Raw genomic sequence first — 14576 nt, 5'->3', positions numbered from 1 at the left:
AAAAAAATTTCAATTTCACCTCTACTTTGCTCTAAATTTCTGTGAAACACCTAAAGGGTTCATAAACTTTCTACATGCTGTTGTGAATACTTTGAGGGGTCTAGTTTCTAAAATGGGGTGTTTGATAGGGGTTTCTAATATATGGGCCCCTCAAAGCAACTTCAGAACTGAACTGGAACCTAAAAAAATAAATAAATGAGGCAATACTTCGCTTCTTACATTATACTGATAATGAGCCGTGCCCACCCCGAGATGTCCCCAGTTTTGACCATTTGTATAAACGGAGACCCCTATTAGACTGTTTCAGTGCCCGGTTTTCCAAAGCATTCACCCCCAAGAAGTGTATTTCTATTGATGAGTCCCTGGTACATTTTAAAGGGAGGGTTCAATTCCGTGAGTACCTGCCGGGTAAGAGGGCAAGGTATGGCGTGAAGATGTATAAGCTGTGCGAGAGTGCATCAGGGTATACCTACAGGTTTAGGATATATGAAGGAAAGGCCACCCCCAAACCAGACTGCATCCTGGACTACAATAGGTACATGGGAGGGATGGACTTGTCAGATCAAATCCTGAAGCCCTACAGCGCCATGCGGTGTGGTATAAGAAGCTGGCCGGGCACATCATACAGATGGCTTTGTACAATGCGTACGTGCTACGTCGATGTGCAGGCCAGATGGGAACTTTCCTGGAATTTCAAGAGGTGATTATCAAGAACCTAATCTTTAGGGACCAAGAAGGGGGGGCACCCAGTACTTCTGGAAGCGAGCCCACACGCATCGTACCAGAGCAACACTTTCCAGGAGAAGTTCCCCAAACTGGCAAGAAGGGAAAAAGTCAAAAGAGGTGCAAAGTCTGCTATAAGAGGGCGATAAGCGATGACGCAATATATCAATGTGACACGTGTCCCAAATAACCAGAGCTCTGTATGAAAGTGTTTTAAAATTTATCATACATCCCTTGGTTTATAATTTACCCCAATTTTACTTACCCTGATGCACTCCACACAGCTTATCCCCCCTCGTCTTTCCCCTCTGAGCCCTGCCGTGTGCCCAGGCAGCTGATAACAGCCACATGTAGGGTATTGCCGTACCCAGGAGAACCAACATTACAGTTTATGGGGTGTAGGTCTCCGGTCAAAATGCTCACTACACCTCTAGATGAATGCCTTAAGGGTGCAGTTTTCAAAACGGGGTCACTTCTTGCGGGTTTCAACTGTACTGGTACCTCAGGTGCTTCTGCATACATGTCTTCGCACTAGAAAATCCCCAGTAGGCCAAATGGTGGTCCTTTCATTCTGAGCCCTCCAATGGGCCCAAACGGCAGTTTATCACCACAAATGGGGTATTGCGGCACTCAGAACAAATTGCGCAACAAAATGGGGTATTTTTGTTTCTTGTGAAAATAAGAAATTTTGAGCCAAAACTACATATTATTTGAAAAAAATAATTTTGTTTTCATTCCCAGCCCAATTCAAATAAGTTCTGTGAAGGAACTATGGGGTCTAAATGGTCACATTACCCATAAATGAATTCCTTGAGGGGTGTAGTTTCCAAAATGGGGTCACTTCTGGTGGGGTTCCATTGCTTTGATACCTCTGGGGCTCTGCAAATGCGACATGGCACCCGAAAACCAAACCAGCAAAATCTGTACTCCAAAGAACACACAGTGCTCCTTCCCTTCTTAGGCCTCCCATGGGCCCAAACGGCAGTTTATCACCACAAATGGGGTATTGCTGCACTCAGGAGAAATTGGGCAACAAAATGGGGTATTTTGTTCCCTGTGAAAATAAGAAATTTTGATCACAAATGACATTTTATTGGAAAAAATGACATTTTTTTCATTTCACAGCCCAATTCAAATACGTGCTGTGAAAAAACTGTGCGGTCAAAATGGTAACAACAACCATAAATGAATTCCTTGAGGGGTGTAGTTTCCAAAATGGGGTCACTATTGGGGGATTCCTACTGTTTTGGCACCTCAACACCTCTTCAAACCTGGCATGCTGCCTAAAATATATTCTAAGAAAAAAGAGGCCTCAAAATGCACTAGGTGCTTCTTTGCTTCTAGGGCTTGTGTTTTAGTCCACGAGCGCACTAGAGCCACATGTGGGACATTTCTAAAAACTGCAGAATTTGGACAATACATATTTAGTAGTGTTTCTCTGGTAAAACCTTCTGTGTTACAGAAAAAAAAATGAATAAAATTGAAATTCAGCAAGAAAAATGAAATTTGCAAATTTCACCTCCAATTTGCTTTAATTCCTGTGAAATGGCTGAAGGGTTAAAAAACTTTCTAAATGCTGTTTTGAATACTTTGAGGGGTCTAGTTTTTAAAATGGGGTGTTTTATGGGGGTTTCTAATACATAGGCCCCTCAAAGCCACTTCAGAACTCAAGAGGTACCTTAAAAAAAAAAGGCTTTTGACATTTTCTTAAAAATATGAGAAATTGCTGTTTGTTCTAAGCCTTGTAACGTCCAAGAAAAATAAAAATGTTCAAAAAACGATGCCAATCTAAAGTAGAAATGTGAACTAGTAACTATTTTGGGTGGTATAACCGTCTGTTTTACAAGCAGATGCATTTAAATTCTGAAAAATGCTATTTTTTTTCAAAATTTTCTCTACATTTTGCAAATTTTCACCAATAAACACTAAATATATCGACCAAATTTTACCACGAACTTGAAGCCCAATGTGTCATGAGAAAACATCTCAGAATCGCTTGGGTAGGTTTAACCCCTTCCCGACATGCGCCGTACATGTACGGCGCTGTCGGGAGGTGCTTCCCGCAAAGCGCCGTACATGTACGGCGCAGTGATTGTGCGGGCTCAGAAGCAGAGCCGGCACCATCACCGCGGGGTGACAGCTGTATTATACAGCTGGCACCCTCCTGTAACAGCCAGGACCGGAGCTATTCTCCGATCCGCCAGATTAACCCCTCAGATGCTGCGCTCAATAGAGCTTTCACCCGATCGGCAACCCAGTGATGCAATCGCTGGGTTGCTGTGGCAATCATAGGCTTGCTGTCAGTGAATAACTGACAGCGCTAATACACTGCACTTCGTATGTAGTGCAGTGTATTAGAGTAGCGATCGGGGCATCAGGCCCTCATGTCCCGTAGTGGGACAAGTCAGAAAAGTAAAAAAAAGATAATAAAAATGTGGTAAAACAATAAAAACACACACATTTCAAATAAAAATAAAGCTAAACTGACTTTTTTCCCATAGTTAGTCTTTTATTATGGGAAAAACCGTAAAAATTAAAAAAAACTATACATAATTGGTATCGCCGCGTCTGTAACGACCGAAACTACAAAACTATTATGTAATTTATCCCGCACGGTGAACGCCGTAAAAAAAAAACATGAAAAACAACGCCAGAATCTTTGTTTTTAGGTCACATCTCCTTCCAAAAAATGCTATAAAAAGTGATCAAAAAGTCACATTTACTCCAAAATAGTACTAATAAAAACGACAATCCGTCCCGCAAAAAATAATCCCTGACACCGCTTCGTGCACGCAAAAATAAAAAAGTTATGGGTCTTAGAATGGCGACACAGAAAACAAATGATTTTATAAAAAAAGTGATTTTATTGTGCAAAAGCTGCAATACATAAAAAAAACGATATAAATTTGGTATCGCCGTAATCATATCGACCCGCAGAATAAAGCTAACATGAAATTTAGGGCGCACTGTGGATGCCGAAAAAAAAACCAATAAAAAACGATTCCAGAATTGCTTGTTTTTGGTAATTTCCTTTACCAAAAAATGAAATAAAAAGTGATCAAAAAGTCGTATGTGTTCTAAAATGGTACCAATAAAATCTACAGCCCGTCTCGCAAAAAACAAGCCCGCACACCGCTCAATCAACTGAAAAATAAAAAAAGTTATGGCACTAGTAATGCGGTGATGAAAAAACATCTCAATGCGCAGGCCGGAGGGGAACATTCCTTCAGTTTCAGGGCCCTAATATTTAGGAACTAGGAAAGGGAATGGACATGGCACATCCGCTGGAAGCGAGGGTGCCCGTATGATACCAGCGCAAAACTTTCCCAGTAATATTTCCCAAACTACGAAGGAGAAAAAGTCCCCAAAAGGTGCAGAGCGTTACAAAGGAGGGATAATAAAGAAAACCGTTTATCAGTGTGACACCGGCCTGTGCATAACGGATCGCTTCACAGCGTAACACACATCTATGGAGAATTGTATTATTTACCCCATTATTATACCCTCTTATTATGCCCTCATGTACTCCGCACAGATTACATATACCCTGATGTACTCCGCACAGATTACATATGCCAACACATTATAAACTGAAATACCAGCAAAACCCCAAACAGAACTGTTACCAAGCAAAATCCATGCTCAAAATGGCCGTCTATTCCTTCTTAGCCCTACAGTGTGCCCAAACAGCAATTTATGTCCACAAGTAAGGCATTACCATACCCGGGAGAACCCGCTTAACAATTTATGGGGTAAGATTCCCTAGGGGCACAACATCTTGTGCGGTGAATGGGCAGATCAGTGGAAAAATTGCAATTTTCACTTTGCACCATCCACTGCGTATTCATTTCTGAAAAACACCTGTGATCTCTAAATTCTCACTACACCCCTTGATAAATGCCTTTAGGGGTGTAGTTTCTAAAACGGGGTCACTTTTGTTTGGTACATCAGGGGTTTTGCAAATGCAACATGGCGTCCGCAAACCTTTCCAGCAAAATCTACGCTCCAAAAGATAAGTACCGCTCCTTTTCTTCTGAATGCTCCCATATACGTAAATAGCCTATTATAACCACATATGGGGTGTTACCGTACTCGGGAGAAATTACTTTACAAATGTTGGGGTGCTTTTTCTTCTCTATTCCTTGTAAAAATGAAAAATGTTGATCTAAAACTACATCTTGTTGGAAAGAAAAAAATATTTTTCATTTTCATAGCTTAATTCTAATTAATTCAGCAAAAAACCTTTGGGATCAAAATTTTCACTATACCCCTAGATGATTCCTCAGGGGGTGCAGTTTCCCAAATGGAGTCACTTTTGGGGTGTTTCCACTGTACTAGTACTACAGGGGCTCAGCAAATGTGACATGGTGCCCAGACACTATCCAAAATCCAGATGGTGCTAGTTCCATTCTGAGCCCTACCGTGTGTCCAAACAGCCGTTTATGTGGGGTATTGTTTTACTTGGGAGAAGTTGCTTTACAAATGTTACGGTGCTTTTTCTCCTTCAGTCCTTGTGGAAATGAAAAAAAAATACCTAAACCTACATTTTATTTGAAAAAATGTAGATTTTCATTTTTACGGCCTACTTCCAATAAGTTCTGTAAAACACCTGTTGGGTCAAACTGCTCACTATACTCCTAGATAATTTCCTCATGGGGTGTAGTTTCCAAAATGGGGTCACTTGTTGGGGGTTTCCACTGTTTTGTCCCCTCAGGAGCTTTGCAAATGTGACCTGGCCTCCGCAAACCATTCCTGCTAAATTTGAGTTCCAAAAGCCAAATGGCGCTCTTTCCCTTCTCAGCCTCGCCGTGTCTCCAAACAGCCGTTTATTACTATATGTGGGGTATTGTTTTACTCGGGAGAAATTTCTTTATAAATTTTATAGTGCTTTTTCTCCTTCAGTCCTTGTGGAAATAAAAAAAAATTAGCTAACCCTACATTTTATTTGAAAAAATGTAGATTTTCATTTTCACAGCCTAATTCCAAAAATTTCTGCAAAAACCTGTGGGGTCAAAATGCTCACTATACCCCTAGATAATTTCCTCAAGGGGTATAGTTTCCAAAATGGGGTCACTTGTTGGGGGTTTCCACTGTTTTGTCACCTTAGGGGCTTTGCAAATGTGACATGGCCTCCGCAAACCATTCCTGCTAAATTTGAGCTCCAAGAGCCAAATGGCGCTCTTTCCCTTCTAAGCCCTGCCGTGTGTCCAAACAACCGTTTATTACCACATGTGGGGTATTGTTTTACTCGGGAGAAATTTCTCTACAAATGTTGTGGTGCTTTTTCTACTTTAGTTCTTTTGAAAATTAAAAAAAATTAGCTAAACCTACATTTTATTTGAAAAAAATGTAGATTTTCATGGCCTAGTTCCAAAATTTTTTGCAAAAAAACTGGCGGGTCAAAATGCTTGCTACACCCCTAGATAAATTCCTCGAGGGGTGTAGTTTCCCAAATGGGGTCACTTTTGGGGGGTTTCCACTGTTTTAGTTCCACAAGACCTGTTCAAAGCTGACATGGTGCCTAAAATATATTCTAATAAAAAGGAGACCCAAAATCCACCAGGTGCTCCTTTGCTTCTGAGGCCGGTGCTTCAGTCCAGTAGCACACTAGAGCCACATGTGGGATATTTCCTAAAACTGCAGAACCTGGGCAATAAATATTGAGTTGCATTTCTTGGGTAAAACATTCTGTGGTACAAAAAAAATGGATTCAAAATGAATTTCTGGAAAAAAATAATGAACTTTGTAAATTTCCCCTCTACTTTGCCTTAATTCCTGTGCAATGTCTAAAGGGTTAAGAAACGTTCTAAATGCTATTTTGAATACTTTGAGGGGTGCAGTTTTTAAAATGGGGTGACTTATTGGGGGTTTCTAATATCTAAGGACCTCAAAGCCACTTCACAACTGAACTGGCCCCTGTAAAAATAGCATTTTGAAATTTTCTTGAAAATGTGAGAAATTGCTGCTAAAGTTCTAAGCCTTGTAACGTCCTAGAAAAATAAAATGATGTTCAAAAAACGATGCCAATCTAAAGTAGACATATGGGGGATGTTAGTTAGTAACATTTTTGTGTGGTATAACTGCCTGTCTTACAAGCAGATACATTTAAATTGAGAAAAATGCAAATTTTGCAATTTTTCGCTACATTTTGGTGTTTTTCACAATTAAATACTGAATGGATCGGGCAAATTTTGCCAGTAACATAAAGTCCAATGTGTCACGAAAAAACATTCTCAGAATCACTTGGATAGGTAAAAGCATTCCGGAGTTATTACCATATAAAGTGAAACATGTCAGATTTGAAAAATGAGGCTCTGTCAGGAAGGTCAAAAGCGGCCAAAGAGGGAAGGGGTTAAGCATTCCGACGTTATTACCACATAAAGTGAAATATGTCAGATTTGAAAAATGGGCTCTGAGCCTTAAGGCCAAAACAAGGCTGCGTCCTTAAGGGGTTAAGAAACGAAATCTAAAATCACTCATAACTTGCTCAAAAATCGTTTTTCAAAATAAAAACCACTGTTCTCTACATTACAGCGCTGATCAGATTATGTAGGAGATCGGGCATTTATAATCTGGTGACAGAGCCCCTAAGTATTTATTTTTTATTTTTTGCAAATACAGTCATGTTTTCTTTTCCCGGGGTGAAATCCATCTGCAAATATCTTGCTGTGCAAAAACTTTATTAATTCTAGATGTTCGATGATTTATTTGATTTTTTTTTTTTAACATTATTATTTCTGTGCTTTTTTTTTTTTCTCCCATGACCACCGTGTGAAAATGTACCAGTAACCATCTTAGGGGATTGGTACTCTGGAATGCATTACTGATCCCTATCACTTCAATTATTTTTAATGGTTCTTAAATGTAAACTTTTATTTTTATAAGTCCTGGATGTTTCTTAGGTTGTTAATATTGTCGTATATTTTATTACAGGTGCTGCTAGCTTCTGCGGTCTGTACGAAGGCCGGTAAAGCCATAGTGTCACGACAGTTTGTGGAGATGACTCGCACTCGTATTGAAGGACTATTGGCTGCTTTCCCAAAATTAATGAACACTGGAAAACAGCACACCTTTGTGGAAACTGACAGTGTGCGTTATGTTTACCAGCCCATGGAAAAACTCTACATGGTTCTCATCACCACCAAGAACAGCAACATCCTTGAGGACCTAGAGACTCTCCGACTTTTCTCCAGAGTGGTAGGTCTATTTCTGCATTGTTGGATGGGGCACACGTCTTACTTTTGAAACCATTGCCCACTTTTTTTATAGAATCTGCAAATGTGCTAGTGTCCGTTATTATATAGATAGTTCTCTCTCATATCTATATCTAGCTATCCTGTATCTCACCACTAGATCCTCCAATATCGGGCATGCCTGGCATTACGGTATCATCTTACGTATTCATGTAACTCTCTTGCCGTTTTAACTGTAGTAGAGAAGTGTGTGTGTGTGTGTGTGTGTCTATATACATATATACATTTGTTTTTAAGTACTGTATAAGAATATTTTCATAGAGCTGCTCCTTTTAAAGTCCATTTTTTTTTTCTGTATTAGTATAATCTACGTAAATGTTAAGCAGCTATGCAAGTGTATTTTCTACTTAGTATTATCCTATTTAGTGTATTTATTATGTAGTCTTTATCAGACACTACAATAATTTAATCTAAGAAATAACTCCCATAATAAAATGCAGTACCAGGGGTATTAGGGATCTGCTTGTTGACTGGTTGTAATAGAATTTTTGCGGCTTTGTGCAGTTTAATACAGGCTCCGTATGAGTTATGTCAAAATGACATCGTAAAATGATGTTCTATGAGAGGAAATCTGCGCTGCAATGTGTGCGGCATGAGCTGTTTTATCAAAATGATTGTCGGCTTTAGACGACTTATTAACCAGATGGTCTATGTTAAAGGGGATTGGCCACTTTCTAATGAAATGATGGAAACGCGCGAAGTTGCTGTGTTATAACACACACCACTATTAATACCCCCATTACTTACCCCTTCATTTCAGGTCCGCCTGCTTTCCTAGATGTTTTAGTAAACCACAGACCGCACAATTATCCTCCATAGCTTTCAAGGTGGCATTGCGGAAGAGCTGGGAGGCGGTCACCGCACCGTCTTAAAAGCTATAGACAGGATACCGTCCACTGTTTACTAAGCTGTTGCAGGGGGGGGGGGGCCCTGAAAGAAGCGATTTGGGTATTTACAGTTACCTGATTCTGAACACAGTGCACTTTGTATGCAAATTAACAATAAAAACAATTTGTTTGAAATCGTCCAGAGCCTTTAAATGGGAAGCCCAGGCTGGGAATGTTGTGTTTTTTTTTTTTTGTTTTTTTTTAATACTGAAGATCTATGATCGGTGTGGGTCCAACACCTGGACCCCGCACCCATCAGTTGTTCTGACTGCCTCCGGGCACCGGATGTTGTGCAGTGGTCGGTGCCGGAAGCAGATGGCTCTGGTCACAGTATAGCAGCCGTACTGCAGCTCTGCTCCTATTCAAGTAAATAGGAGAAAAGCTGCAGTAACCCAACACGGCCGCTATGCAGTGTATGGAGCCATATTCTTCCGGCACCGACCACTGCATAACATCCGGAGGCAGCCAGAACAGCTGATTGCTCTGGGTGTTACCCCCACCGATCAGATACTGATAGGTTATCAGTATGAAGAACCGCCCCCAACCTGGACAGCCACTTTCAATGGGTTTTCTAATCGTAAGCATTAGACCTCATGTACTCTGTGGTGGAGTCAGAATGGCTCTGCATATCTTCTAGGGGAGAACACCTCCATACATATGGAGCATGCTAGTATTTTTTGGTTCTGTTAAATTTGTAGGGAATCTGACCGAAACAAAACTACAGTAGAGGGAGAGCTCATGCGCCTCTGTAAAAATAGGGGGTTCGCAACTTTGCCCACTATTGATAGTGGCACTAGAAAGGTTTATTTTCTACTTTAGTTATAAAATATCCACAGAATAAGCCATTAATAACTGATAGGGGGTACAGAGGTGGGTTCTCCCATTTAGTAAGGTAGCAGTAGCAGCATTCAGGTGGAGAAGAAATTTGAGGTCTTGCTGCACATTTCTTTCTATTGTGGGAGTTACATAAATCGGTAGGAGCATTTCAGTGAAATCCTTTAAATTAGTCATACATTCTTAGAGCAGACTTTTTTTTTTTGCCAAATCCGGAACACTATAAAAAATAAAAAAAAAGTGTACTTTTTTTTTTTTTCCCCCTTTACAAATGAGGCTATATTAGACAAGTGTCTAGTTCAACACCAGTGATTCTCCTGAGGTGAAGATACGTCACAGCCTCTAACGCTGTCCTATCAGCATGAAGCTGCCTCACACAGTGTGAGAGACTGAGTCTGGGGGAAGGGAGCCATATCTTGGACTGTGGACCACCTAGAACAGTGGTTCTGGTGGCATATGAAATATGAGATTTTAATCGCAGTTCTAGCTGTAAAACGACCAGAGGTATCATCTGGTATGAACATGGCATCCCGAAGCCAGAAGAGGTTCCAAAAGCAAGGGAAGATATAAAAGAGAGGCTGATGCCTCTTCTTTCTTTTGTGTACACTCCTGCATTTGGCTCAGAAAACTTAGCTAAAAACGGCATAAAAACAGTGTGTGTATAATCTTGGCCTAAGGCCTCTTTCACACACAATTTTTCCCGTCAATTTAAGCTGCATAAAACAAAACGTTTTAAAAAAACGCTAGTCATTAAAATGTAACATGCGCTTTTTAAGATGTCTTTAGTGGTGTTTTTTATTTAGCGTAATTTCGTACATGGTTTTTTTTTTTTCCTGGTGATTTTGAAGTACTATAGGAAGAATGCCTATAGAAAAAAACACCATACGAAGAGCATGCTGCGTTTGGAAGAAAATGCCACTGCCCACAAAATAGCCTGAAGAACACCACAAACCAAAACGTAGTTGTGGAGTGGGTTTGATATTTAGATTTTAACCCAACATCTGGTATCGCTAAAAAATGGCATGAAAAAAAACCGCAGCAAAACACTGTGTGAATCCAGCCCAAAGGGGGATTCTGACTATTTTAATCTTCGCTTTAATCCCTGCATAAGTGAAAAGTTATACAACTATCAGGAAACTGGCGCGGTGTCATACAATGGAGGATTCAAAGTGACGTGTCTGGATCACATGGACCTACATCTGCATCCATATTATGGACCGGATTAGTGTGTGCGTAAACGCCATTGCCTTGTGGCACATCCAAGAAAGTTGTATGAATCCAGGGAGATGTCAATTAAACATGGAAAGGTGGGTTTGGAGGCAGGACTATGTGACTCTTCAGGATATCGGCACCGCCCCATGACCCTTTAATGAGTAATTAGCATATAGTGTGCGCTGTTTTAAAAGTGGATTTTAAATATTTTGCTGCATCTGAAAAAAACATACAAGGCTAATATTGTCAGGTCATATATTACTGCATGGTGGCGGTTCAAGGGGTTAAAACTACCAGACAGGTTCCCATGAAATATACAATGCATTGAGAACAATTCCATCTGCTCTGCAATTTTGTTATTATAAATATATACTATATAATTACAGATCAAGAACCAAGCTCTGACATATATACATTACCACACCCAAGCTCAGTACATATATACAGCACTAGAACCAAGCTCCTACATATATACATCACTAGAACCAAGCTCAGTATATATATACATCACTAGAACCAAGCTCAGTACATATATCTACAGCACTAGAACCAAGCTCAGTACATATATCTACAGCACTAGAACCAAGCTCAGTACATATATCTACAGCACTAGAACCAAGCTCATACGTATATACAGCACTAGAACCAAGCTCCTACATATATACATCACTAGAACCAAGCTCAGTACATATATACATCACTAGAACCAAGCTCAGTACATATATATACAGCACTAGAACCAAGCTCAGTACATATATCTACAGCACTAGAACAAAGCTCATACGTATATACATCACTAGAACCAAGCTCCTACATATATACATCACTAGAACCAAGCTCAGTACATATATACATCACTAGAACCAAGCTCAGTACATATATCTACAGCACTAGAACCAAGCTCAGTACATATATCTACAGCACTAGAACAAAGCTCATACGTATATACAGCACTAGAACCAAGCTCCTACATATATACATCACTAGAACCAAGCTCAGTACATATATACATCACTAGAACCAAGCTCAGTACATATATCTACAGCACTAGAACCAAGCTCAGTACATATATCTACAGCACTAGAACAAAGCTCATACGTATATACAGCACTAGAACCAAGCTCCTACATATATACATCACTAGAACCAAGCTCAGTACATATATACATCACTAGAACCAAGCTCAGTACATATATCTACAGCACTAGAACCAAGCTCAGTACATATATACAGCACTAGAACAAAGCTCATACGTATATACAGCAACAGAACAAACCTCGGTACATAAATACAGCACCAGAACCAAGCTCCGTACATATATACATCCCCAGAACCAAGCTCCGTACATATATACAGCACCACAACAAAGCTCCGTATATAAATACTTCCCCAGAACCAATCTCATACGTATATACAGCTCCAGAACAAAGCTCAGTACATATATACTACACCAGAACAAATACTGCTCAATTTAGTGCAAACCCTGCCGTATAGGTTTGTGCGGCGTAAAACTACAGCTCCCATCATGGGCCGAACAATAGTAAGGATATGCTGGGAGATGCTGTTTCACAAAAAAATCATACCACCCATCATCTCGCTGTAGATCATACAGTGCTGATAAGAGGCAGAATCACCGGTGACTTCTCCAATTCTAGTTCTTTTCTTCCTCTGGTCCAGACATCTAAGATGGATTTCTCCTGGCCATGACCCATTTCTGCAGTTTTTCACTCAGATGTCTTCAGCTTCTCACATTTAAAACATTTCTGCATCTATAAACGAAGTTAAAATTCTCAACTCCTCTAAATATAACATCGCCATAGTTTGTCCCTGATTATAATAGTACCACACACACACACACACACAAACACACACACACACACACACACACACACACCATGCCCCCTGTAGATAGTGACCCCCTAGAGCCTCTGTAGATGGGGCCCTACATAGATGCCCCTTAGTGGTGGATTAAGTAGACCATAGGCTCTGAGCTGTGCCCCAAACTTGGGCCCCCCTTCCCCACCGCCGTTCTGCCGTGTCTATAGTGAACACCACCTTTTTGTGCGAGCATTGACAAATGGGTGTAACGATTCCCCTAGTCAAAGGGCTCTGTCCCTACATACTGACAGTCTCCAACCTTCGCTGACAGTATCACACTTCCTCTTGACAATGGGAATGGTAACACACATTTGTCTTAGTCCTGGATACACATATGTAGAATACAAGGATTTCCTACAACAGACATGTCAGGATCCCCTATAGATCCAGTGACTCACAGGTGATGTCTACTCTGATGGGAGTCATTTTCTTTTCTTCTCCATCTGACACAGACCGTTATGGCGACTTCTTTGCCCATCACTTCTGCAGCCATTTCCAGCCTCTATAGAAACCAAAATTTAGACACTAAGGCCCAGAACCATACATTAAATGTGTTGTCCCTATCCATGTGCCCGGGCAACCCCTTTTACTCAGACTAGTAAATTTGGACCCCAGACTATATCATAGAATACATACAGACCCAGACCTTCTAAACTATTGCAGTCCCCAGACCAGACCATCCTAAATAAATACAGACCTCAGACAGGACCCATAAATCCAGACCCGACCCTCTACACTAATGACCCCAAACCTGACTCCCTTAATACAGACCCTAGACCAGGCCCCCTAAATAACGACTCCATAAACTAATACAGACCCCAAACCTGACCTCCTACACTAATAATGACCCCAGACCTGACTCCCTTAAGTAATACAGACCCCTAAATAAAGACCCCTAAACTAATATAGACCCTAGAACAGGCCCCCTAAATAGACCCCATAAACTAATACAGACCCTAAACCCCTTAAACTGATACAGACCCCTTAAACTAATAGACACCAAACTTCCTAAATAAGGACCAGACCCCCCTAAATAGTCACCAGACCCCCTAAATACAGTCCCCACACCAGACCCCCTAGATATAGACCCCTTAAACAAATCCATCCCCTTATACTTAGCAGCTCACCTCAGTCTTCTCTGTGGAGTCTTGCTTCTGCTCATCGACCTGCGGTCATGTGTAGTAAGAACTTTGGAGATGAGGTCATGTGACCCTGTCTAAAGGTCCTTTTGCAGGGCGTATACAATTCAGTTTCGTCTCGGTTTTTGCCGCGATTCGCGACAAAACTACATTGTACTTTGGGCGGCCATGGGCACCCCAGGAGCCTCGGGTGACAGCCTGAAACGCCCTATGATGATCCGACATTGCAGTCCCTGTCGTTAGCGTCTCACATACAGCCCTCTAGATAGTGCCCACATATGGACTCCAGAGCTGCAAGGCAATAATGCTAACTACGGAGCCACTGTGCTGCCCTAAATATAGCTACCCCTATAGATAGTGCTCTACATATAGCCCACCCCTGTATATAGTGTTCCATGTATAGCCCACCCCTGTAGACAGTGCCCTACATATAGCCCCCTGTAGCTAGTGCCCCACAGGTAACCCACCCTTGTATAGTGTCCCACATATAGCCCACCCCTATAGAAAGTGCCCTAAAAATAGCTCCCCTATAGATAGTGCTCTACATATAGCCCACCCCTGTATATAGTGTCTCATATAGCTCCCCCTGTAGATAGTGGCCCACATGTGGACCCCCTCTGTATATAGTGGCCCACATTTGGACCCCCTCT

At 41.1% G+C, this 14576-nt stretch overlaps 1 protein-coding gene across 1 annotated transcript in view; it reads left to right on the top strand.

Moving 5' to 3' along the window:
* The window catches only part of ARCN1 (archain 1 coat protein complex I subunit delta), a 76127-nt gene that overhangs the window by 14483 nt on the left and 47068 nt on the right, over positions 1-14576 (top strand). Inside the window, exon 2 of the mRNA XM_075840047.1 lies at positions 7657-7920. Coding sequence (XP_075696162.1) covers positions 7657-7920 — 264 coding nt within the window. The remainder of the gene's footprint in view (positions 1-7656; positions 7921-14576) is intronic.

This window comes from Rhinoderma darwinii, chromosome 10 (assembly GCF_050947455.1).
Source record: "Rhinoderma darwinii isolate aRhiDar2 chromosome 10, aRhiDar2.hap1, whole genome shotgun sequence".
In the NCBI taxonomy this organism is placed as follows: domain Eukaryota; kingdom Metazoa; phylum Chordata; class Amphibia; order Anura; family Rhinodermatidae; genus Rhinoderma; species Rhinoderma darwinii.
The sequence above is the reverse complement of the archived record's forward strand: the minus strand, read 5'-3'. Positions and strand labels throughout refer to the sequence as shown.